General features: G+C 40.3%; 1 protein-coding gene across 5 annotated transcripts in view; it reads right to left on the reverse strand.

Annotated features, from left to right (window-relative positions):
• Positions 1-1,514: 1,514 nt before the first annotated feature.
• Positions 1,515-26,356, reverse strand: part of MYSM1 (Myb like, SWIRM and MPN domains 1) — a 40,153-nt gene continuing 15,311 nt past the window's right edge. For 2 of the 5 annotated variants that reach the window (XM_084795643.1, XM_084795639.1), the window contains 14 exons: positions 24,877-25,631; positions 21,354-21,484; positions 19,691-19,794; positions 18,340-18,417; positions 16,611-16,699; positions 13,261-13,315; positions 12,899-12,949; positions 12,436-12,510; positions 11,750-11,938; positions 10,520-10,652; positions 6,631-6,736; positions 6,404-6,461; positions 5,322-5,476; positions 1,515-3,820 (listed from right to left, as the gene is read on the reverse strand). In XM_084795643.1, coding sequence (XP_084651769.1) covers positions 3,802-3,820; positions 5,322-5,476; positions 6,404-6,461; positions 6,631-6,736; positions 10,520-10,652; positions 11,750-11,938; positions 12,436-12,510; positions 12,899-12,949; positions 13,261-13,315; positions 16,611-16,699; positions 18,340-18,417; positions 19,691-19,794; positions 21,354-21,484; positions 24,877-25,631 — 1,998 coding nt within the window. In that variant the 3' untranslated portion in view covers positions 1,515-3,801. Of the gene's footprint in view, positions 3,821-5,248; positions 5,477-6,403; positions 6,462-6,630; positions 6,737-10,519; positions 10,653-11,749; positions 11,939-12,435; positions 12,511-12,898; positions 12,950-13,260; positions 13,316-16,610; positions 16,700-18,339; positions 18,418-19,690; positions 19,795-21,353; positions 21,485-24,876; positions 25,632-26,356 lie in introns of those variants that run through there. The other 3 variants (XM_084795640.1, XM_084795641.1, XM_084795642.1) reach the window with 3 other exon arrangements.

Below are 26,356 nucleotides of genomic sequence, written 5' to 3' on the forward strand. Positions count from 1 at the left end.
AATGTGCCTTGGTCATGGTGTTCTGTGCTCTCTTTTTGTCCATTAGGACAGACTCCAGCATGGAATGTCCTGCACACACATGAAGAACAGACAGATCTTACAAGATCTCACACACCTGGCAAGTTTACACTGAGCCACATTCCTAAGCAGGTGTTTTTAATGAGGATAATATTATTAAAGATATCTTGCTTTCTATAAAATGTATAATTTCTTACATGCTGGAAATAAAATTGGCAAGTTCACAATCAGTTAAATCAATATTTACACTGATTTTTAAGGTGAGATTGTTTTTTTCTACTTATATTTTCTGCGACTTAAATTTAGTGGGATGGTTGTATGCTGCTCTCATAATTACTATCTTCATAAACCCTACTCCCTGATCAAAATACTTTTGTTTGTTCCTCCAGTTACGCTGACACTGCCAACACCTTCCCCTAAACACCACATACTCAAATCCTACCAGATAATTCTTCTAAAAGCACTGATCTCACAGCTCTAGGTCCAGAGAATTCACCACCTCTGACTACCTGCCAGCTTTCTATAGGCATTTTATAGCCAACTGTAGCTTGTTTTGGTTTTTCCCACTAATCAGGTTCTTGTAGAAATAAGGTAAGACTTACTGGTCTTTGTGTCCCTGGCTGTGAGCAGTGTGTAAGAGATGCACACCAAACCCTGGCTAGATTCATGTGGCCCCACAAGCATTCATACAGTTGAATACCCAGTCTCCATTGGTGGAGCTCCCTGGGAATGAGCAGAGGGTATGACCTTGTCAGAGGTGGTGCTGAGCTGTGAGTTTCCAAAGCCCACACACACCACTCCCAGTTAGCTCCTTCTCCACCTGCTCCCTGGGGATGAAGTCCACAAGCTCTCAGGCACTGCTCCACTGCCATGGCTAACTGCCAGCAGCCATACTCCCAAACCTGAGGGTCAAGAACCCTCTACACCCAAGTGTGAAGACCAGATTAAATGCTCTTTTTTGTAATGTGCCTTGGTCATGGTGTTCTGTGCTCTCTTTTTGTAATTCAATACATATATTGCTAATAATGTAAAGATATCAAAAAACCAGCACGGCATTCCATGCTGGAGTCTGTCCTAATGAATCTAGTAGTGTACCATGGAGAATCCGACTGATTCTGTTTCCACTACAGGTGGGTTTTGTTTGTTGCTTGGTTTTGTTGTGTTTTTTAACCTATCAGTACTTGCAGAAGAGGTTTCTAGTGCTTGCTAAGTAACAAGTTTATGCCTTTTAAATTTTTTAGTATTTTGAAGAAATTTTATGAGAGCAACATACAACCATCCCACTAAATTTTAAGTCGCAGAAGATGTAAGTAGAAATCCTGCTTTATTTTCAAATTTTTGCTCACATAAACTTAGCATGTTTCTCCTTAGCTTTCATTGTAAGATATTGTCAAAGCTTAAAATTGGGTATTTTTAATATGTCACAAGTATGGAAAGATAAATTTTTATTTTGGGGAAAGGCTTTTATAGTTAAATATTAGATACAATGATATATATTGATATTTATAACATTCTTTAATGTAGATACAAACAAACATAGCATAACATTTACATGTACAAAATAGTTTTAAATCATTATGTTGTTATAGAACACTTCAAAATGCAAAGTAGTAAAAGAATTTTACAAAAACGACCAATACAGTAAGAAAACAGCAGCAAGTTCATAAACTGTCATGCAATATCTTATATATAACATAACTGTACAATTCCAATCTATACATTTAAAGGCAATGTAAATGACTCATCACACAGATCATGCTAAAGTCTAATTACAATTTTAGAACTCATATGCTAAAGCAGACAATTTGTTTTGTTTTTTAAAGATAGGGTCTTACTATGTAGTCCTGTTCCTGAAACTCATTACGTAGATCAGGCTGGCCTTGAACTCTAGAGACCCATCTGCCTTTGCTTCTGAGTTCTGGGACTGCCATACAGCTCTCAGTTTTATGATATGAAGCAAGAATACGAACTGTGAGAACATATTTAACAAATTGTTGAAAAGCTCCTAGGAAAACTCAGAGAGCACAAACAAGCATTTCCCCTGGAATACACGAGTAAGTGACAGAGACACCAAAGGATGAAAACAGAAGCCACCTAGGTGCTGTGAATTGATTTCAGCACTGAAGTTTAGTTCGTTTACAGCCTTGTATGTTCCTCTTGGATATATTTATTTTCTCTGGATTTAGTGGGGGCGGTAAGGGAATAGGGTAGAAGAGACACCAGAAAGCAACAGACAGGGAACAAAGGCACACATAAAACCTTGTCAGAAAAGGTCAGGAAATAATAAGCTACGCATATTAACACTACACTCCTAACTGGCTCTTCTCCGTATATTACAAAATGTAATGTTGTAAGAGCTCTACTAGCAAATGGAAACTGGAGATGCAGATCAAATTTCCTTGCTAAATTTGTTAATACTGACATCATCATCAAAATGTGTGTGCTTTTATTTGTGCTTCTGTGAAGGTTCTTTCCTTCATGCAGGGAAATCTGAACGGGCCTGTTTAATCACTTTCAGTAAATAGTATAAAGATCTTATACCTATGAGCTGTGAGGATGGACAAGTAAAAGGGTTTGAGAGAAAGGGGAAGAAGGCACCTCACCATGAGAGCCATTATGGCACAAGCTGTGAAAGTAGGAAGCAGAATAAAAATGCCTGTCTACTAACCTCTACCTACTATCTCCACATCCATCGTCCTTGGGAGAATGGTGCTCAGCAGGACGGAGTTCCGGTTAGGATGGGGAAGAACTTCAGAAGTGCAGGTCTGCTTACAGCGGGAGAGCCAGTGCTACTGGTGGAGTGGCAGTGAGGAGCTCAGCAGTGGCGAGGGGACGGAGAGTTACTGACTGCACCTTCCAACAACTCTCAGAACACAGGCAGGCAAACCAGCCGTCAGGCAGTGCCTCAGGCTCTCAGTACTTCGAAGAGCACGTAACAAATGTTTTGTTTAATATTATTAGAAAAAACAATCGAAATTTTAGATTAAAGGGATATTTTAATCCAAAATGTGCATACTGTTAAGATGTATATTTGAATCTGTATGGAAAGGGTCTGAGTGGGCAAAAGTGCTTAGGGCTTAAAAACCTCATGTGCTTCGAGCACCTGGTCAAACCAACTCTAGGAATGGGAGCTCCAGGCCATTTAAAAGGCTCAAGGTTAAGTGATGGCTATGGTCTTAGTTGACTTCGTTTCTTGACTATTATTTCTGAAGAACACTAAGTCTAATATAGGAGATGTACTATCACTTTCCTTAGCAAAGTTAAACAAGAACACAGTTAAGCTCATTAGTTTACAGTTGTGTGCACCAATAAAAACAGAACTTTGGAAGAAGAGACTTGCGTGTCTCCAGAGTCCTCCACTTCTGCAAACATTGTTGGGATGGGCTTTTCTTTAGGTCTTTCATGAACTTCGGTGTTACATGGCCCCTCGGTTTCAGACTCATCTGTGCTTCTTTAAAGCCTTGGTTCTAACTATTCTCAAGAGGACAGGGAAAGCCAGCAGAGAGGCCATCTGTAGCTGCCAAAGCAAGCAGACACTAGGACAAGAGAAAAGAAGGCAGCATGGAGAACAAATAGGAAAGAAAAGGAGACAAATGATAAATCTCAATGTTCTCAATTTATGCTTTTAAAAACTAGCTAAGAATTTAATTCCTGTGTGAAATAGTTTCTGAATAGTAGGTTTGAGATATCTGTACTTTGTATATACTCTCTGTATTTAAAAAGTATTTCATAAGAAAAATTACCTTCTAGGGAAACAGCAAGAAAGCTAATCACCATCCACTTCTAGGTCTGTTCCCACAGCCTAGGAAGAGACAAGTGAGGAGGAAGGACATCACAAACAAACGAACTGCTAGTGACTTTCCTAGCCTTCTGTGCTTGGGAAGACTCCAAGTGATACAATGTAGCTTTCCGAATTTCAATGGAGGAACTTGGAGAGCAGAGAAATGTGGCTGTATCGAGGACGTGTACCACAGCTGACACAGCTCAGGATCCCTGATTTTTTGCTCTGGAGTTCTTCTACTTCCAGAGTTCAAGGGGATTTTACAAAGTATACCTCACTGTTCATATGAAATGTACACAGGGAAATGAAAAACTGCTAGTTTTCCTTAACAACTACACATTAATTTGGGAAGTGCATAGTCTTAAAATGAAGTTCAAAGGTGCAGCCTAAGAAATCAACAGAGGAATCAGAGCTGGTGGGACCCTGTGGGCCAGGGACCCTGCAGGCTACATGTGCCTTAGCTGCATAAAGCAAATGAGGCAGAGAAAGCAAATTCTTTCTTCCAATCACAAAGCCCAAATAAGCTTCAGGCCCCTCACCCTGCAGCCACTCCACCCAGGGCTGCCGCCTTCTTTGGCAACAACAACAAAAGGAAAATTCTAAAGCCATATTCAGTTTCAATAGAGCCCAGGCAGAGCCTGGTGAGGACAGTGTGGAGAACACCAGTTCTCCAGCTAACAGAAATATTTTCTAACTACTCCTTTACATGAAAAAAATTTACTAACCTCCATTTTTTATTCAGAAAGTATTTGAAAATGGGTTAAATACGTAAGATGTTGTCTGTAAAACTTGGAGTATCTGATTTAAGCTTGATTGTCATTTGTCTCTTTCTCCTGACAGTAGTGGGGAAAGCTAGGTCGAGGGTTACATCACCAATGCTGCTACGTGACATTTTATCACACAACTGCAACTAGACAGAGTTGGAGCTAATTATTTCCCTCATGAAATTCATCTAAAATGTTTACATTGGTGAGAAGGCAGTGGTACACAGTGAAACTCTCCTCCTGGTGTTCTGTCTGAGGGGACTCTCTTTTTCTGCCTGTGTCAGCACTCTACAGCATGTTGTTAAAGTTATTATCAGTAGTTCTCCACCGCATCAGTTCGTTCTACACCAAGGTTGTGGCATCCAAATCACACCCTCCCCACCTCCCTCACCACTAGAACCTATGGGAAAGGAAGAAAGAAATGAAGAAAGAAAGAAAGAAAGTAAGTAAGTAAGTCTAATGAGATATGCTGCCAAAGTGAGAACTAAAGGCAACTTGAGAAGTACAGCTCAGACCCACTCTACTCAGCGAGCTGCGCACACTAAGGCGGACACTGCACTGCTGAGCAGACAGGACTCAACACTCTTGATTGTCACTATGAGAACAAGCCTAACTCTCTTCCTTTCCACATTATGTATGTGGGAGAAGTTTAGACTCTTATAGATTAAAAGAAAACACACTTAAGTTATATTGTTATAAAATCTCTATTATTTACAGTAGCATGTCAAGATTACAATGTCGTACTTTAAAATAATTACATGAACAAGTCCTTTGTACTGTTCTCTTCAGCCAGTCCATTTTCTTCCTTGCTTTTGTAATTGGAAAGGAACAAATTTTCTATTTGAGTCAAGAATTCCTCAGCGATGAAGCAATTGGCTACTTTGCTTAATGTTTTCCTTAGACACTCCAAAAGCTGGTAAAAGAAAAGTTTTATACTTAAAGACTTAAGTATTAAGAGGGCTTATAGAACTGTTACTCAGGTTTCTTCATACCGAAGTGAGGAAGCTGTCCTGCCTGGTCTCTGCCTGGAGCGGGAGTCACTGCTGGAGGTAAATGAGCTCCTACAACCCCACAGGGACGCACTCCACTTTGGGCACATCTGTGATTTTCCCCGTTAGGCTCTCCACATTCACAGAGCCACACCATGTCCACAGCTAACAAGCAAGCACACAGAATTGTGGGTCTAGGGATGAAGCGCAGCGTGGGCTGAGCTCGTGTAATCCCACATTTGAGCCCCAGCACCAAAACCAAACAAACAGAAGGAGAGACTGTGAGGGGATGAGAAGGGAACTGAGTACACAGCTCTTGGCCAGTGCTCTGGAAGTGAACACATGGGTCTTTCAACAGTATACAGGAAATGTAGCAGGAAGAACGGAGTATGCTTACTTTTAGGAATATACCCAATGACTAAAGCAATGCAAAAATGTTGACAGTTTATTCATCTTAACCAGAAGTGGGGAAGAACAAATCTAATCTTCTTTTTTACAAATACAAAGTTTGAGCAAAATAACCATTTAAATTTAAATTATATTTATATTGTATTTCTTAAAAATGGCCAACCACTACAGTTAAAAGGGAAACATGATACTTATGAATTTTAAAAAGATAAAAGGTTCTTAATTTACACAATAATAAACTGGTAAGAAATATGCCAACACTGACAAATGTATTCTAAAAGTATTATTTCTATGTACATGCTTATCCAATAAAGCACACTAATTTTACAAAGTAAACCAAGAAAGGACATATTGAAATATATCCACAAAATAATGGAAAACACACCAAGATTATCAGCTTTGAAATCTGAATAATGAAACAGTTAAAAACGAAGACAGCTTACTTTTTGCAAACAAGTGAGGTCAGAATCCCGACGAAAGATTCTCTCCATGGGGACGCTGCTGTAGGAAGAAAGGAAAAGCAACTGATGAGACAAATATATCATCAGTTGTGTACTGAACTGTCACTGACGCCAGGCGTCAGGGTTCTCTATTTAATTTAGGATTTAATTTCTCTGACTCGATTTAACGAGACTACAAATGTGGGGACATCACAAGCCGCAGCACATACCTATGAGAAAGCCTGTATTTTTCCATGATCCATCTCGTCTTTTCAAACACTAACTCCCACTGAGGTTCTTCCAACATCTGTTGCACTTCAAACTTGTAAGGTAACCCTGCAGAGGTACAGAGACGCACACCTTCACCAGCTACTTCTCCAACCAACTAAATTCTCTTCAGTTTTTTGGGGTTTTTTTTTGTTTTTTTTTTTTTTTAGACCACAGCTTGGCAGACCAACTGAACAGCTGTTTAAGCACTGGGCACTCATCAAATACTCACTGTCTCACTGTATTTGCCCTTTCAAGCATGTTAATGCTAAGCTGTTACTAAAAATGAAGAAAAGTAAAAAGTGTCCCTTTTCTGACGTTCTGTGAAAGCTGTGTGAAAGGCACACATTGTAATCTTCTCACTTATCATGCAAGCCCAGAGATTTTTTTTTACTGAAGAGAGCACTGTTAGTAACAATCTGGCACTATTCTTGGCAACCAAGGCATAGTGCCTTCTTAGAACATGTCACCAGGCCTATGACAATGCTGTGTCACCAGGCAGCATTCCTATTTTCAAGCTGAGAAAACAACCGGGCCATGAGACTAGGGCAATAGCACTTTTACAATGAGACAGAAGCACCCTAAGGTCAGTTTGCTAAAGAGGCAGGTTCTATCTGCTTGTTTCACTTCTTTTGTTCAGGTAGAAAGAGGACCAAGCCTGGCATAGCTGGAGCCCCTTTCATTTCTCACTTCTCCTCCCCGCCTTTTAGTTCTCTGCTTACCTCTGTAAACAAGGTAACAGAAGCTGCAGAGGCAAATCAGAGTATAAGCCCCAGGTAAAATATACAGTGAGTGTCAGAGCCAGGATCTAAAAACAGTTGAGTAATTTCTATTCTTAATTAAAGTTAAAAGTGAGAATAAAGGTTTATATAGAGCTGATAGAACAATATATATATATGCGTGCATAAACTATACATAACTACTTGGTATGATTAAGAAAAATTCTATTTAAAAAAAGCACCTAAAAAATTCTATCTTAAAAATGCACCTAAGTAAAAATTGCCTTACATTCAGAATATTCTTATCCACTAGGATATTAAAAGACAACTAATCACTAAGTCTATTTTCTAACTGATCGTTCTAAAGACAGCTGGGGTGAGAAGTAGACAAGTACAGTCATCTCAAAGCTTCTAGAAAACCTCAGCCCTGTGCCAGATGCTTTCCAAAAACTGCAAGGCAAGCGACTCGCAGAGCACATGGCCACGTTCTAATACCAACAGCCAAGCCATTCCCAAGGCAACTCTGTCCGACAGATCCACAAGGCCAGGAGACTACCTGTATGCTGTCCAATCGGAGCTTTTTCCTGCGAGTGGCTGTGCCCTGCCTCTGCTGCTTTCTTCACAAACACAAGCTGTCTGTACTTCGCTGACTATATGAGGGGTACCATCTACAACTCTCTGGACTCTGGAATTCACTGTGAAATAATGCGGCAGACTGTTCTCTGGGAGCAGCTGCCTTATCTCCATCACCGTCTCTCATCCTGGTCACTAAGGTAAGGCAATTTGGGCTTAAGTGATTCATTTCCCATATTTAGCAGCTATGTTCCCTCACAGCCTGAGTTACATCCTAAATAAAATACTACTGTCTTGTTTAGTCTGCCTACTATGTTGGCTGCTTCAAAAACAGTCCTTATTCATTTTGACCAGAACCAGAATTACATAAATTTTAAATTATTAAATTTAAATAATGAATTTAAATGTGAAGTCACACATACCCAGTATCAATTACTACACTGGAAATGATTGGAATAGAAGCTCATGACCAAAACCCAGAAGACTGAGATGTGACTTAGAAAAGATAAGTTTATTGGGACACTTTCTTTCATAAAGATTATGCATCATAGTCAATTTGAAGAATTTTGTGTTATGTGCTACACTCAGTAAGGCATTTTCGACTACTACTGATAATATTCATTCAATAAAAGTTCAGTGCTGGTTAGTTGGCATTAGGAATAAAAAAACAAGAAACAAACTGCATTAAGAGACAAAGTGACCATTAAGTCAGAAAAGTATTGCAGATATATAAAAGATACATTAACGGTCAACAGTCCTAAAAAGATTTTATGAAGTACAGAGAACCAAAGGAGTTTAAGAATAAAAAGTAATTATTAAGCAAAAATTTTTTAGAATCCACTTTATGCCATGCTCCATGCTAGAAGCTGCACAGAAAAATGAGTGCATTACACTATGTAGTGGCAGAGATGTCATCTTTCAACGGGAGGAAACACTACAAGTGCATTTCAGACAGAACTACACCCAGAGAAAAATCTGAGTCTCCAACCACTTCCCCACTTCCTTTCCATCCAAGTTCCCTCCCCGCCTTTCTCATTCTGCTGTATTAACTCCCATGTAGACAGAGCTGACTGGAACAACTGCAGGACACACACAGGAGACACACACACGCAGGAGACACGCAGGAGACACACACACGCAGGAGGCACACAGGAGACACGCAGGAGGCATGCAGGAGACACGCAGGAGGCACACACACACACACACACACGCAGGAGGCATGCAGGAGACACGCAGGAGGCATACACACACACACACACACACACGCAGGAGGCATGCAGGAGACACGCAGGAGGCACACAGGAGACACACACACGCAGGAGGCACACAGGAGACACACACACGCAGGAGGCACACAGGAGACACACACACGCAGGAGGCACACAGGAGACACACACACGCAGGAGACACACACGCAGGAGGCACACAGGAGACACACACACGCAGGAGACACGCAGGAGACACACACACGCAGGAGACACGCAGGAGGCACACAGGAGACACACACACGCAGGAGGCACACAGGAGACACACACACACGCAGGAGGCACACAGGAGACACACACACGCAGGAGACACGCAGGAGACACACACACGCAGGAGGCACACAGGAGACACACACACGCAGGAGACACGCAGGAGACACACACACGCAGGAGACACGCAGGAGGCATGCAGGAGACACACACACGCAGGAGACACGCAGGAGGCACGCAGGAGGCACACAGGAGACACACACACGCAGGAGGCATGCAGGAGACACGCAGGAGGCATACAGGAGACACGCAGGAGGCATGCAGGAGACACACACACGCAGGAGACACGCAGGAGGCACACAGGAGACACACACACGCAGGAGGCACACAGGAGACACACACACGCAAGAGACATGCAGGAGACACACACACGCAGGAGACACGCAGGAGGCACACAGGAGACACACACACGCAGGAGACACACACACGCAAGAGACACGCAGGAGGCACACAAGAGACACACACACGCAGGAGACATGCAGGAGACACACACACGCAGGAGGCACACACGCAGGAGGCACACACGCAGGAGGCACACACGCAGGAGGCACATCCCAGGAAAACCAAGGTGGGCAGCTATGTCAAACTCCTTCTTCCTTGAGACACATGGGACTCGGGAGACCCGAGCCATTCTGCCTCTGGGAAGCCTAACGCCTGGGGAGGCAATGAAAAGCTGCGGTTATGGTTTTGTTTTTTTCTTTGTTTGCATGGCACAACAGAGAAAACAAGATTGTATTTATGAAAATATCTTTCTGCGAACTGTGTTTGCAATGTCTCCAGTGCCCACGTAGTCAATGTCTAGTGCCTAGCGTGTACAGCCTGTGCACCACAGTGTCTGCAGTGCCTGCTCTAACATTCTCATCCTTTTAAATAAGGCCATAGTAACTCTAAAATGAAAGGAAAGAGGTTGGTTTAACAAGGTGGCATCTATCAAGTCCTTGGTTGATGATACACAAACTTTCTCATCAAATCCTTCTTTGATTTGAGCATGGGATAGTAAGAACTTATTATCGCTGACAACGTACGGTAGCTACCATCAGGACTAACTTCTTCACTTATAACCAAGCAGGTTATCTGGGAATACGGTGAAAGATTCCTTCGATTATATGGACTAACAATCATTCCAATGAACTTTGCTCCTCCTCTGGAGAAGTAACTCTGCAATGATAAGAAAAGTGTAATTAATTTCAACTATAAATGCTGTTCATAGCTAATTGGAGAAAACAAAAATGGGCCTATCCAAACAGCAGCAACTGAATGAAATGCCTTAAGTATTCATTTCAGGCCCAAACTCTTCACTTTTTCCCCAGAAATGATCCTTAAAAATAGATGCAGCATGGCTCGTAGATGGCTCAGTAGGTGATAGTAGTTGCTTTGCAAGCAGGAGGACCACATAATAAGCCTGGGGTAAACAGCTATATATATCTGTAACGTGTGGCCTTAGTGCTAGGGAGAGACAAGCACTGCTGGGTACCAACCTAGCTACAGGTTCAGTGAAAATGCTCATCTCAAGGGAATAAAACAAAGGGACAGGACACTGAATGTTCTTCTCTGGCTCGTGTGCAAGCACACGGGATTATACATACAAAAAGACAGCAGAAAGTCCCACATGTATTAGTTCAGTGTGCTGGTATATGTCTACCTTAGTACTCAAGAGGCTGAGATAGGAAACGGAAAACTACCACAAGTTCCAGGCCAGCCTGGGCACACAGAGTGATAGTCTTTGTCAAACAAATGGAATAAGTGTGTTTACATACTATAATGCCAAATTATGACCATAATTCTTATGGCAATAACTTACAAATAGCTACCTATGTAGAAAACAGATTAAACATAAAGTTGAATAAAGACAAAACTTTCCTAAGAGATGTATCAATGCCTCCAACTACTACAGGTGTAACAAGTCCTGTCCTTCTTTCTGTCAGTTTATAAAATGCTCTAAAAGCTTGGCTATACTAAAAATAAACAAGCAAACAAAACAAAACAAAACCTATATATACTCAACTACTGGCCTTCCAAATGCTTACTATATAATCAGTAAAAAAAGCAAGTTATATAAGAGCAGGGGGATTACAATTGAAATGTAATATAAATAAATTATAATAAAAATTAACAAATTAATTTTAAAAAGCAAGTTATTTCAAAACTGCAGATGGAAAGAATGTTAGAAACATAAAGCTAAAAATAATACATTTTTATTTCCTAGAAATGTGTAATAATTTACAAAATGTAGGTATGTAATGCTACAAACACACCTGGTATTTGGCTTGTGTGTCAATATCTCGTAAAGACGGGTTAGGATCAAACGCAGGATGAGAATGGTACCACCCAATAACACTGTAGCCTCTAAGAGCCAAGGTTTCTGAGGCCTGTGTTTGGGACACGGGATCCATCTCGCACTGCAGTCCTGTACTGAGACTGTTACATGGTTCTGCTGCATAGACCTGGAAAGGATTGTTCTTACATGATCACAGTGAAAGCAATTCTATTACTTGCCAGATACATTAAAACTCCAAAAGTGTGACTGAAGGCGAGGACCTTAGCTAGCAAGCATCTTCCTAATCTAAAAGGCAGGCTAATGGTTAATTTTCTGGGTTGCACCATAATGCCTACCCAACAGCATTTTCAACAATTCCTATTACATATGAAAAGAATTTCAGCAGTATAGCATTTTTTAGCCACAAGCACTACAATACATTTCCTTCCTTTTCTCTGGTGAGTGTAGTGTCTAGCCAAGGCTAGCAGAATGTTCTCCCTCTTGATAGAAAACAGAGGCTTGGGATGTGGAATGCTAAGTCACTTCTGATACATAACCTTTTATACTATGCCTTCTCACACATAGAGACACATCAATATTTTAATTACATTTTCTAAATTCTATCAAATATCTGGTATAGTAGCAAGACTTGGTAACTGAAATGTTTTAAAAAAGAAGACTTACTTCAAGGATCTTATCAGCCTCTGAGTATCTTCCTCCTAACAGCCCAATCACCTCTGCCACTGACACGTGAGCATGCTATAGGAAACATGAGGACAGACTCAAGACCAAATCCACAAGCACTGACAACCAAAAGTCCCAACTCACGTCGTGAGCACAGAACAGAGCTGTCTGCAGCAACGGCACTGCTGTCAATAGACAGACAGGCACGGGGAGAGCTGTCTGCAGCAACAGCACTGCTGTCAATAGACAGGCACAGGGAGAACTGTCTGCAGCAACAGCACTGCTGTCAATAGACAGGCACGGGGAGAGCTGTCTGCAGTAACAGCACTGCTGTCAAGAGAGAGAGAGAGAGAGAGAGAGAGAGAGAGAGAGAGAGAGAGAGAGAGAGAGAGAGAGAGGGAGGGAGGGAATAACTAGAATCCAAGAACAGAAATCATAACCAAGCATCTTAGGTTATCCTTACCAGATCCATTATTAAAAGTACTTCTGAAGCTACCTTCACCTGAAATGGCTCCTGAAATATAAAGCGAGAAGCATTAAAAAGAGAGGTTTTTGTTCTCCCCATAGAACATCCATCCTTTGTCCTTACCCAGCCCACCAAGTTCCACATTCATAAAAGGTCAGTGCAGACGAGACTAACCTTCAAAACCCCACAGGAAACAACTACTCTCTCTTCTCTCATTTCCTGCCAGACTCATTCACCTCATCCTTGCTGTGCCCTGCATGTCCAGTCATTTATACACAGGCCTCACAAGCACAGATAAAGACTAAGTACTTCCTGTCTGATGAGGGCATTATTTATGCTTGCTCAATGATTACAAGTACCTGCTTTTCCTCACTGAAAAAATTACAAGGGATCAGCTGGAAGGGATCAAGTGAGCTGAAAAAGAAAAAAAAAAGTTAGTTATACAGCCTCAAGGAGACTGGGAAAAGTATTAACCACTAATTTGAAAAATTAGCAACAATATATAAACCCAAACTTTTTCCTATATAAAAAAAATACTGTACCAAGAGAATCTTTTAGATATGACAGAAAGCAGGAACTCTGGGACAAAATAGCTATGCTGTTTTTTATTTTAGCAACTGAAGGAGCAGGATGATCAGACATAGCTCTTTAGCTGAAAGGCTAAAAGTTCAGTGAAACACTATTTCCCCAACATGCAACCTGACAGAAGTTCAAGTAAGGCATCTCTCGTAAAAGCTTGTCAGGTTGTGCGTTGTGACGTATGCCTTTAATCATAGTGAGCTCTAGGCTAAGCAAGGATACATACTGAGTCTCTGTCTGAAAGGCAACACATCCATACACATGCACACCAACACTTATCAGTATCTTAATAGACCCATTACAGTGGGAAGTCAATAAACACTTTTAATAAGGAATTACTTAGCAAGTCTATTAAATAAAGTGATGCAAACAGAAAGCCCTATGATACTATTTCAAAATGCAAAAAAGATGGAGAGGGGAATTTAAGCAAGATGAGATATAAAAGCCTGTGCAAACCAGAAAGGAAAACTAAGAAAGCCTTGACCACTAAAAATTGAGCTTGAAGAGAGAAAACACAACAATTCTTAATTTTTTAAAATAAAATCTTACTTTTGTATTAGTGTTTTGCCTGAATGTAGATCTGCATACCATGTATATGCCTGCTGCCCATGACAGTCCAAAGAGGAGGGCAGCTCCCCTGCAGCTGGAGTTATGGATGGCCATGAGCCTCCATGTGGGTGCTAGGAGCTTAACCTAGGTCCTTGGCAAGAGCAGTAAGTGCTCCTAACCACTGAGCTCTACCTTCAGGTACTGGAACAACATTAATAGAAAGAAATTAATCAGAAATATTTCTAGTATGACAACCTGGAAAGAGTAGCATGTTGGATTTCCATCTGACAAAGAGTCTGTGAGGGGACTTTGTTTTATTAGGCTTGAGCCCCAGGGCCCAAAACATGTAGGAATTTTAAAAACCAAATAAGGAAGATTTTTAAACTAATTTAATAAAAAGGAAAGAGGGTGGGTGAGATGGGACATGCTTGGGTAGAAGCAGGAGGATCAGTGGTTTAACGTCAACCTCAGCTACATATCAAATTTGGAGCCACTTCTGGACATTTCAGATCCTATATTAAAACAAGGAAAACAAAATGACTCCCTTCCCAAAAGAAAAACAACTCTAAAGGTTTAGGGTGTAGAGAAATGGCTTGAAGGTTAAGAACACTGCAAGGTTTGATTCCCAGTGCTAAAATGGTGACTCACTACCGTCTGCAACTCCAGCCCCAGGGGATCCGACACACCTTTTAGCCTCCAAAGCTATCAGGCATGCGCACACATAGAGGTAAAGTAGCCAGGCACATAAGACAAAACAAAAACAACGATGCAGAAGGAGGCCGACTTGGGGAAATGGGGAAATACTGAACTGAGAGCAGAGTCAACAATGTCTCTGGATTTAACCTGCACAGACAGGAGCAGGCTCATGCTTCTTGAAGGGCTGCTGAAGATGGGAGACCAGAGAGCTACAGAAACACTTAATGAACAAATACAAAAACTAGATTTTGGAAACAGAGGCATTATTAGATATTGAATACTGGTGAAACTGTAGAAAAACAAAGAGGTGACTAATATTAGCAGGTTCATGGAAAATAAGTGTCCCACTTAAGTAAAGTGTATAGGCAATGTTGGTGGGAAATCTGTTGTAATTTTTAAATCTGAGTTTTAAAGCAAGATATCTATGATTTGTGTGTGAACAAGACAAAGGCATGTGGGCTAACTGTGCTGAAGTATAAGAGATGACTGAACAAGGATTTCTGAGGCTTACTCCAGTAGACTTTTTTATTTAGTGATCAATAGTAGAAAAAGTAACTTTATTGAAATGCTAAAATGTTAAATCAATCAATCAATGCTAAAAGCACAAAGATGAGAAAAGAATGTGTGGATTTAAAAGGCTCCTGGCAAGACAGAACAACTTAAAAATCACAATAAGCCTAAGTCTCACATACAGATTCAAAAAATTAAATATCTGGATACTGAAAGGAGTCTGGGCCCAATAACTTTTTTAATACTTAGTACATTTCCCCCACAGGGTAAGGGTAAGATTAAGTTTCTGCATTGGAGAGGTAGCAAACAACGTGCTTAGTTACAGGACCAGGTCTAAGGGTTCCTAGGCATTTTTGCCTGGGCTTAAATCAGAGTTTCCACACTAAGTGGCTTGACCACACACTATATGTGTCTTTGCCACTTCTTTTTCCTACAGGTAAAAGGGGCATGATGCAAAGGCCGCCAAAGGACTAAGTGTATCCACATAAATAAAGTATGTAAAACACAACAAACAATGTTAGTTGCTGTAATTAAGTCAAGATCTAAGCCTTGCCAAGGAAATAAAACTGCAGCCGCATTTCTCAATTATCTAGCTTTGAAAAGCAAAAGGCCTAAATCAAAGTCCACTTAATGGGGCATCTGCAGGAAGATGACTAGAAAATATCAAGGAATTCAACTTACTCAGGCAATTTTACAAATTATAAATTTCAATTTATTGTATTACATTAAAAGCAACAAACTCCAAAACAACTTGTGAAAATTCAGCCAGAAAAAGAGGTTGTCTGATTATGTCTAGCGCTGACTGACCACTGTTATACATAGGTCTCCAGGGCAATACCCAACACTCAATGAGCCAGAATTTTGAAACTCTGGCTCAGAGTTTCCCAAACTGATAAGCAGTGAAATAAAAATTATATATATATTTTAAAAAATCCAAAATGTAATCAGAAATTTTTAAATTGAAAAGTTCAAAGAGCTAAGGAGATGGCTCAGTGGTTAAGTGCTTGTCTTGTGAGCATGAGAACCTGAGTTTGGAAATGCTGGGTGCTAGTGGCAGCTCAGCTGTCACTCCAGTCTCCAGAGCAAGCTAACTAGCAAGGCTAAGCACATCAGCAAGCTCTGGCATTGATGAAACCATGCCTCATAAGGTGTGGGACAGACAGAGAATGTTCTTGACATGAACCTCAAGCTCACATATACACAGGGGAACATGGACACACACAGTCATGTGCACAGAAGGGAAAAAGAAAAAACTATTTTGCCTGATGTATCTTCTATGAAGTACCTAATGAATGCAGTTACTGGCTATTTTTTCATGTTCGTTCTAACCATGTGTGATAAGTTAAGAAATACATTATATACCATAACACCATACCTTTTTGGTAGTTTTGAAGGTTTTGAAGATTTAGTAGGTTTGCACTTTTCCTCCTCTTCTCTTTTTGTCAGCTCCTCCCCAGACAGATGCTAAAACAATACAGCCCATCAGAAGGTTCCTCAGCTACCCAGACAGAGTAAATATCTAATGCAGCTTAAGGACATGTGAGGACAGGACCCAACAAATTGGTATACATTGTTTCCTTGCTACTAGTAAATACTGAGCAGTAGCATCTAAAATTGTCAAATTATATAGCCCTATGAAAATGAAAAATTGTTGCTTCTGACTGCCCATTCCAATCAATGAAGCAGTGACTGAGTTTAAAAAAACAAACAAACAAACAAACAAAAAACCCTCTAAGTCTTTCATTTCTTATTTCTAGTTTCCCAGGCTCTGGTGGCTGAATTTTCTTTCAAAAGTCAGACATCACACTGTGATAACTAAGAATGCAGATTCTCAGGGCTGAGGGGTAGTTCAGTGGTAAAGTAGTACTTTGCCTAGCATGCATAAGGCCCTGGTTTTGCTTCTGGCACCATGAGAGTGGGGGTCCTCAACATCATAAAATTCTGGAGTAGAAATGCAGGGCTCTACTCCATCATCAGATGAAAGGCCATCACTAAGATCTGAAGCTTTCACTCTTCAGTTTCCACATCTTTATAAAACAATAAAATAACAGTGTCATGGTGACCCGTGCAGTTCATCACATTGATATATACAACCTAGTTGTCCCTACTACCCCCTACACTCGAGTTAACACATTGTGCACCTTTCCCAGAATAGTAGTATTTTCCTGTATCTGTACCTTTGCTTGTGCAACTCCCTCAGCCTAGAATGCTTCCATCTACATTCTGAGAGGATTCTTCTCCTGATCCTTTGGTTCAAACATCTCATCTTTTGTCAACTCTTTCCTCATCACACTTTTGGGAGTACCTCATATCCTTAGACCAACCTTATGAGAAGGAACCATGTATTACTTCTTAATATGCCAACAAGAGTCCTACGTGTAAGGTTAGGGACAGAGAGAGGAGCAGGAGAAAGGTAACATTTATTGAGTACCTTGTCCAGGGAAGCTTACTGAATGACAGATACTAGGACCTTAATATACTTCATCTCAGTTCTTCTGAAACCCTTTCAGAGAGGTATCATTCCTACCTCATGAATTAAAATTTGACACTTAGTACAGTTAGGTAGCTACTTGAGATAACAAAGCCAATAAATGCACATTTATACCGTATTTCCACTCTGCTACACTATCTACAACAAATTCTATATGTGAACACGCGTGTGCATGTGTGAATATACATCCAGTATTTGTTGCCTATGTTTCTTCAGGGTCCCAATTTCTATTAGTAGAAATAACACTTCAGTATTTATAATTCAATATGCCTAATGTTGAGAATGGTATTTTAATTGCTTTATCAAACATCACGCAAAAGAACATCATTTAATGGCATGAATAGAGCATACCAACTGCTCAGTCTGATACTTGTTCTTGATTTAGAGACAAAGAGATGGAGACAGAGACTCAGCCGGCTGAGCACAAGTCAGACTTCTAGTTGTCTGTACCATGGGGATCTCTGGTTTGGTTAATGGTAAATAACCTTTCAGTAAATGAAATAAACACAGGGATGTGCACACATGCATTAACAGTGAAATCAGTGTAACACACAGGAATGAAATTATGAGAAACCAGGCTTCATGGATAAGCCACAAATATGATAAAAATTACCTCAAATGTTTGCCCTTCTAAGTCTTTTGCATCACACCAGTTTCCCCATGGGTCTCGGACCCTACGCCTCCTTGTACGCTACATTGAGAAAATAATAAAGGAAAAGGTAACAAAATTAACACATGAAAACACAAAAATAAATAGTAACCATCTAAAACTCTACTACTTAAGTATCTTAATGTCTGGTCATCCACTAAATAAACTGTATCCTACTGATCATGTACAACAGTCAGTTTCCTGCTTAGAGATACTCAATCGACTTTTCGTGGGCACTCCCAGACACTGGCAAGGTAGAACCAGGTGGTGGCATCAATGTACCACTTTAGAAAACACAGCACTGATGACTTCCTGCATTTTACCTGATTTCTTTTTTATTTTACTTTCCACTGCCATTAGTAGTTAACATACGAGGATAAAGTACTGTTAAGACCACAAAGAAAATGGATTTGTTTCCAATCACCTGTTGTAGAAATGAACACATAGCAAAATGTATAGTGAAAATAGAAAGAAAAGGATTATCCCAGCTTTAGAAAGGCCAATGGCAAGTTAATCAAGCAGTGACAAACTACAAACTTTGTGGACTCCAGTACTCATGTAGTTTTGCAAACACTGTATCTGAGGTGTTTCAAATGGACCAGCTTTTAACTGACTTGTACAATTTCCACAGCATTTCTTAAGACAGCATATTCGGTAGAAATAGTTCACGGCCAAAACAGTCTGAGATTTATTTTACTCGTCACCAATTTAATACGAAACTAATCAGATCTTATTGTGACTTTGGCTTATAGGAAACTTGCTGGATAACTGTTATTTTGTTTTTGAGATAGGGTCTCGCTGTGGAAACCAGGCTAGCCTTGAACTCACAGACATGTGCCTGCCTCTACTTTCTGAATGTTGAAGTTAAATGCACGTGCACCACACCCAGCTGGTGTATGTGTTGCTGTGTTTATGTTTTCTTAACATTTATGGGTGTTTTGCCTGCATGTACGTCTGTGCACTACATGCATGCCTCATGCCAAGGAAGGCAGAAGAGGATGTCAGATTCTCTGGAACTAGAGTTACAAATGTCTGTAGTCCTCATGATGTGGGGCTGGGAACAGAACCTGGGTCCTCCGCAAGAGGAACAAGCGCTCTTACCTGCCCTGTCGTCTCTCTAGCACCCAACACGTTAGCTTTATCAATCACAACCAAGCAGGACAAGACCACTTTAGTACAACAGGTTTCTACATGATGTGCCCGGGAACTTGAAGGGTTTTCTAGTTGTTTTTTTGCCTCATATTCAAGTGAATGGCTAAGGTAGAAAACATGCTCTTCCACTCAACGACAATTTATCAGCAGAGCAGCTGCTTACCACAGACTGAAGGCGCCGGGCAAGCTGGTACGCCGCTTCTGCTTCTTTTCTGTCACTCACTCGTACTTTATCAACCGCTTGTGGCCTGTTATATACTGCCTGCTCTGTTGGAGTTCAGGAAAGATAAAATAGCCGATTATTCTATGACCTGTTAATTAGGAAGACATACTGTATGTACTGTCTACAGCTGAGCTTCCATCACTGTCTCACAGTCGCCATACCTTTGATACGCCACTTAGTCTCAAACAAATAGTGCTGTTGTTAAAATGGAAGCTCAATAAAAGCAGTTACCTAAGAAATAAATAATGTGTATAACTTCTGATTAAATGAGGGCTCAGCCCACTTTGCTAACTTTAGTAGTTTAATACAAAAAAACGGTATGCCATCTCTTTGTGGCAGCAGCTAAAATAACTTAGTTTCTTAAAAATCTAGTCTCTACAGAGGTTGGGGCACAAAAGCCACCTACATAGAAGAGTAGACTGTACATTCTCAACACACAAAAATGAAATAATTTGTCAGAGACTTTCTAGTCAGCTGTCTAGCTCACCTCCAAACCCAGAGGTGGTGAGGTTCTGGTTGCTCAGCACTACCTGCACCCATCACTATCCGCCTGCTTCAGAGCTTTGGGATGTGAATCCAATGACAGGGTACAGCTCACTCTGACATATGCACTCATCAACTCTGAATAAGAAAAATAAGAGTGAAAGACTTTCACTAATTAAAAAATTGTGTGTGTGTGTGTGTGTGTGTGTGTGTGTGTGTGTGTGTGTGTGCAGATGTGTGCTTGTCGAAGTCATAGGACAACTTTTGGGAGTTGGTTCTTTCATACCAAGTACATCCCAGTTATCAAACTCAAGTCTCAGGCTTAGGGGCAAACGACACTGAGTCATCTCACCAGCCTCACTGAAATATTTTTGTGCTTTTATTATAACTACATATAATGGCTCATAAGTTGTTTCTTTTATTTAGTCATTGCTAGGAAGCATCTCTAGGAAGAATAATAATAAAGGGTAGGCAACCCTTATTCAAAATGTGTGAAAACAGATATACTTCAAATTTCAGATTTTGTTGAGTCCTGGAATATGTGCCGCCTCCCCCTCACCCCCCCCAAAAAAGCTCCCGAAATCTAAACTTTTTTAACAGCCATGCTGGTCTCAATACATATTTGTAAATAGGCTAGTCTTAGATTTCTCACAAATTTACTTTTACTTGACAAAAAATTATTTTGTTAAATTATTTCTATTATATAAATAAAATACTTTCCTTTAAAATTATGTCTTCAAAGGGAGACAGTTTAATTAGCAGAAAACTGTTTAACATCAAAATCTTAATGATACTTATTTTAATTTTTTGTTTGTTTGTTTGTTTTTGTTTTTTCGAGACAAGGTCTCTCTGTGTAGCCCTGGCTGTCCTGGACTCGCTTTGTAGACCAGGCTGGCCTCGAACTCACAGCGATCCGCCTGCCTCTGCCTCCCGAGTGCTGGGATTAAAGGCGTGCGCCACCACGCCCGGCTGATACACTTATTTTAAAATGTTACACTTTCTCTTTTAATTCCATATACTTAAATCAATCCACTTGAATTTGAACCATCATAAAAATTAATGGGTATTATAAAGATTAAAAAATGCCAAGTAAAAGATGTTGTTGGGTTTTTATTTTTACCACATCCAAAATTGATTGCTCCTATCAACTCGAGGTAGGTATGAATCCGTCCAATACAATTAACATCCCCACAGTTCTTCAGGCCAGGACGCACTGAGGTCTTATTTAAGTATTTCGGTTTGCATATTTCCCTAATTAAGAGATGGAAGTACAATTATTTTGGATGAATAGAGACATTTTAAAAAGGATTTCTGGGGAAAACTTTTTAATATATAAAATATCTTAAATTTTTACCCTCACATAACGGCTAATCGTGTAACGAACAAATACCCAAGTGTCCTTTTTTTTCACAAGTAAAATATCTTTAAAGGATGCAACAACTTACAAGTATCTGTAAGTATGATTGTGTTACAAGTATTCTTTCCCCAATACTAAACCCCACAGATCTCAGGTATCCCCAAACTTTGAAATTAGCACCTATTTTGTACAAAACCAAATTCACATCTACATTTGTGAATAAAAAGAGCACTTAGGGAATTCAGAAGACTAAGTAGTAAGACATTTCTCCTACTTTCCCTTTTTTAATACTACTGTCGCATGTTGCCAGGCAGCAGCTGTTCTAACCCTGAGTTGTACTCTCAGCCCCAAGGCTTTATGAGCGCGCTCAAAAAATACTGAAATACTGCATATTCATTTTTAACTGTAAACACTTATTCACAAAGGAAAACTGATACAATTCTAGAGGATTCCAAAGGAATCAAGAAACTCCCGACAAAAGTAAAGATTCATATAATAATTACATTTCCTTAATGTACTATGTTAGAAGGCCAATAGAAAACAGAACAGAGAACAAAAGGAGAAACCAGTTACTGATTCTGCCACATGCTGCACTGTGAGGTACACACAATCTGCCTTCCTAATCTAGGAGAAAGGTTTGAGCAGTCCCATCTGAGAAGGCAGCAAACAAGCCAGACCCACGGCAGCACCTCCTCAGCATGAAGACGTGATAAGCCTAAGACGCACACGTGGGCCCAGGCGCTGAGGGGCAGCACAGAGGCTACTTCATCACCCTTTAAGAGTATCTGTGTCCCAGACACTGTTGTAGGAACAAGGGTCTGAGAAGTGAACAATGCAAACCTTGTACTTTCAAAGACCTTAAATTCCAATGGAGATTATCAATACATAAAGGAATAACATGTATTACATTAACAGATGACACAGAGCTCTAAGAAGAACAAGAAGCCTAAGTGGACACAGTGCAGCAAACAGGCACAGACCAGTTTAGATAGAGTGCTTAGGGAAGGCCGCCCAAAACAAAACTTAAATCCACAAATCTATGAAGTCCACAGAAGGTGAAACTAACTGTTATAGAGGAGATTATTGTCACTTCCGCAGAAAAGCTGAGATTTCTGTGTCTCATCAAGGAAAAGCAAACTATACAAACACGACAAGAACGTAGGAAAGAGTACAGCCACTAAAAAATGGCAGGAGCCTGAAAACTGGCTTAGTCTGCACCTGTCTTCTCCAATCAACAGGCTTTGCAAGAAACTCAACAGTCTTGCTCATGGAGTAGTAAACATTTCTGTTCTCCAAAGCCACTCAAATATCTTCCTCCAACAACTTAAATGCCTTCTGCTTTTTAAGCAGTTGGCACTTGATAAACAAAACAGACAGAACTGTCTTATGTTATCCACTTTCTTAAGGGACTATGGTAGACAATTCACAACATTGTACCATTTTCAGTGGCAGTAAGCTGTATGACAAAAATAAATACAGGATGCTAGAACAGGGAGGAGCACGCCACAAACCTCACCTTTCCTGCCTGCGCAGACCTAAGCAGTTAAAGAGCCAGCACCATACGCTCTGAAGGAAAAGAAGGAAAGGCTGGAGTTGCAACGTTTTAAACACTGAATCAACACAGAACTGCAGCCTCCACACCTAGTGCCACCTGTAACCAGGCCTCGTTCTCTGTGAGCCTCACTGTTCATTTGTAAAGAGAACTGGAGACAGTTTAAAGATAATGCACGGCATGTGGCAGGGCATGGTAATAATAGTGGGTCAACACTTTAATGAAAGCATACCTCTAAATAAAACCAATTGTACCTGCTCTCACGGAAAAGCTTTCTTCTGATAAGTCACTTTATTTTTAAAACACTGTCTTCCCTTTTTTAAAGTGCCATTTGCGTCCTTTCGTACTTTATACTTTTCTCTTTAAGAACATTTCTTTTGCTTTCACACTTTTGTATTAAATCTTCATATTCAAACAGAACACCAAATAAGCTTTATGTACTAAAGTAAAGGACTTAAGAAACTACTGTCATATAATTTTTGCTGTCTATATAATTTATTCTATTTTAAAATCCAAATTTCAACATAACAAATAAAAATTTGTTTAAAATAGCATTAATTTTGCACAAGTTGTTACATTTCTGAGGTAGACATTGTTTGAAGGCCTTAAATTTTGGTTATCCAGCCTTTTATTTCCAAAACCAAACCCAGGTATGAACAGAGATCTAATTTAGTTAGCCTTAAAAACTGTCAACGAGGTAATGTGGAGTACCAGAGCGAGTGAGTCGGGCCAACACCTTTCCTGGGTCAGTGGCCCTAACCTCTGAGAACTGTGCTAGTCTGTTTCAAACAGCAAAGACCCCGTTGCCACTTCACAGGACTGTGGGGCCGACTACGATGAGCTGAGGATACAAGTAGCTTTCTGCAAGCCACAAAGCACTAGTGATGTCAGCTGTTTCTCTGAGGGATCCCTTGCTCTACTGATATCCTTAGTCAGAAGACGGTTCTTTAACACTTTAATCAGTCAAAGAGTACCATGAGGCAAAACAAAAGCAAATACTCTTTTCCTGGAATAAGTTAATACTATCTGAGGGAAATGAGAGTTATTTAACAAGGTACACATTAATCTTCAGAAGCATTTCTAGGTTCTAGCTGAAAGGCTTTGAAACATGACAGGCAAACTGTTGACAGGAGAGAAAACAAAAGACAAGACAGAATCCCCACCAAAGAACTCTAAGACATTAATAGCAACTATGGATGCTTAGTAAGCTACCATGAGCAAGTCTAGTCACTTTCAGTGTCTTTAGGCTAATAAGGTAGTCTTTGGCTTAAGTAAATGTGCTCGTTCCACATTCAGAGTTGCAAGCACTGAAAAGCTATGTCAGAGAACAGTTTCAAGATTATAGCCATGTTTAATGATACTCCTGTCTCTAAGTTTGTCCTTATTTACACTTAAATACATATGAAAACTGGAAATGTTCTCCTTTCCCAAAACAATAGGTTTCTATAGTTATAGCTTCCCGATATTGCGCCAAGAAACTGCTCCCCACCCCCAAAATGGTCACTCCCTTCTTTCCAGGCTCACACACTACAGAGACAGATGTTACGATAGCAACGGATGGCCTTGTTTACCGAAGTTTGTAAGAGGTTCACTATGAGAAACCTTAAGCCCTGACTACTGAAGGAGCTCATGTGAAAGCTCTCTGGACCTCCAGCAAGTCCTCAGTTCTGCATGGGCCTAATCAATATACTTCAGAGGATCAAGTTTTCAGAACATGTGCAATGTGATTCTTACCACTGATCCAAAATGTAGTTTCTAATTTTCAAATAACGTTCTGGTGTTTTAGTTTGACGCCCCTCAAAAAACTCAGGAATTGCTTGCTTTTCTTCTTCTTGAATTACGTTTCTATCTATTTCCACTTCTTGCTCTGGTGGCCTAAGCTCTTCTCCCTCGTGGTTTACCTCCACCATCTGGCAAGGAGGCACCAGCACTTCATTTCCACGTGCGTCCTTCCGGCTCTCACAGGACTCTGGGGAAGGTGAGGGCGTGGCCTCATCTGGTCCTCCTTTTTTTCCTCCTTGCCTATCAGACTCTTCCCCCAGTTTATTGCATTTTTCAGTTAATTTGATGGAGTTTTTGCCATTATTATTCTGATTTCCAGCCCATGATGTAACTGCTGAGCTTGAACATGCTTCTGCTGCTGTCTGCTTCACACCCTGCAGACACGCCCCTGCAGGGTTAGCTACGGAATCCTCGGGGCACGTGAGCTCTCCATGGCTGGTTTTACACAGTTTACTACTAGGAGCATCTGAAGTGAGAAGGCTGCCAGAAGTCCTTTGCGCTGTTTGAGAAGTCAACTCATCTAGTTCATCTGTGATGTCTACGTCTTCATCATCAGATAAGTTTTCAATTTTTACAGCATTCAAGTTAGGATCAGCACGACCCCTTAAGCATGATGCTGCCCACTCCTTTGTCCTTTCACCTTTGTCCACCTGAAGACCACTGCTGCTCTTCTGTGATGGTATTTCTTTCTCCACACCCCACTTTACCTTATTAAGAATCAAAATAGCATACAGTTAATATTAAGATTTGAAGTTTAATGACCTGACACAAAAAAATAGACAAAATTTTTCTAAACTAAGCACATGTTAACAGCCATCATACCTTCACTTACTTTTTAAAAATCTTATAAAGTTATTTTTAAAACCTTGCAAGTAAAATAAACAGCACACACTAAAATTAAGCGGACCTAAAGAGTACACACCTCAGCTATGTCTACAGTTAGAGCAGCCGTTCTGAGGCTGTGGAGCTTCACACTGGAGCTCATACTTTCACTACTGAATGTGTTTTATGCACTTCCACACCATCAAAAATGAAAACTCCTTCACGGAGTTTTGGTGTTTTAATTTTGCTTGTCTAGAAAAGCAATTAGCTTTGTATCCTCTTTCATACTGTGGAGGAATGCTGAATGTATCAACTATACCCATCACTTGTCTTCATGTCCTAATATTTTGCCTTTCTTGTGCTCTTTTCTCATGTTACACTGTACCCATAAATACATCTGTTTACATATATACATAATTGACTAGATCCCACATAAGAGTGAGAACTCCCAGTTTCTGTCTTTCTGAGATAATGTGGTCTTGCTTAATATTATATATATATATTCTATCTACTTTCTTTTTTTAATTTTTTTTTATTAATTTAATCATATTACATCTCAATGGTTATCCCATCCCTTGTATCCTCCCATTCCTCCCTCCCTCCTGCTTTC

Source organism: Acomys minous (genome assembly GCF_964271855.1).
Source record: "Acomys minous genome assembly, chromosome: 1".
Classification (NCBI taxonomy): Eukaryota; Metazoa; Chordata; class Mammalia; order Rodentia; family Muridae; genus Acomys; species Acomys minous.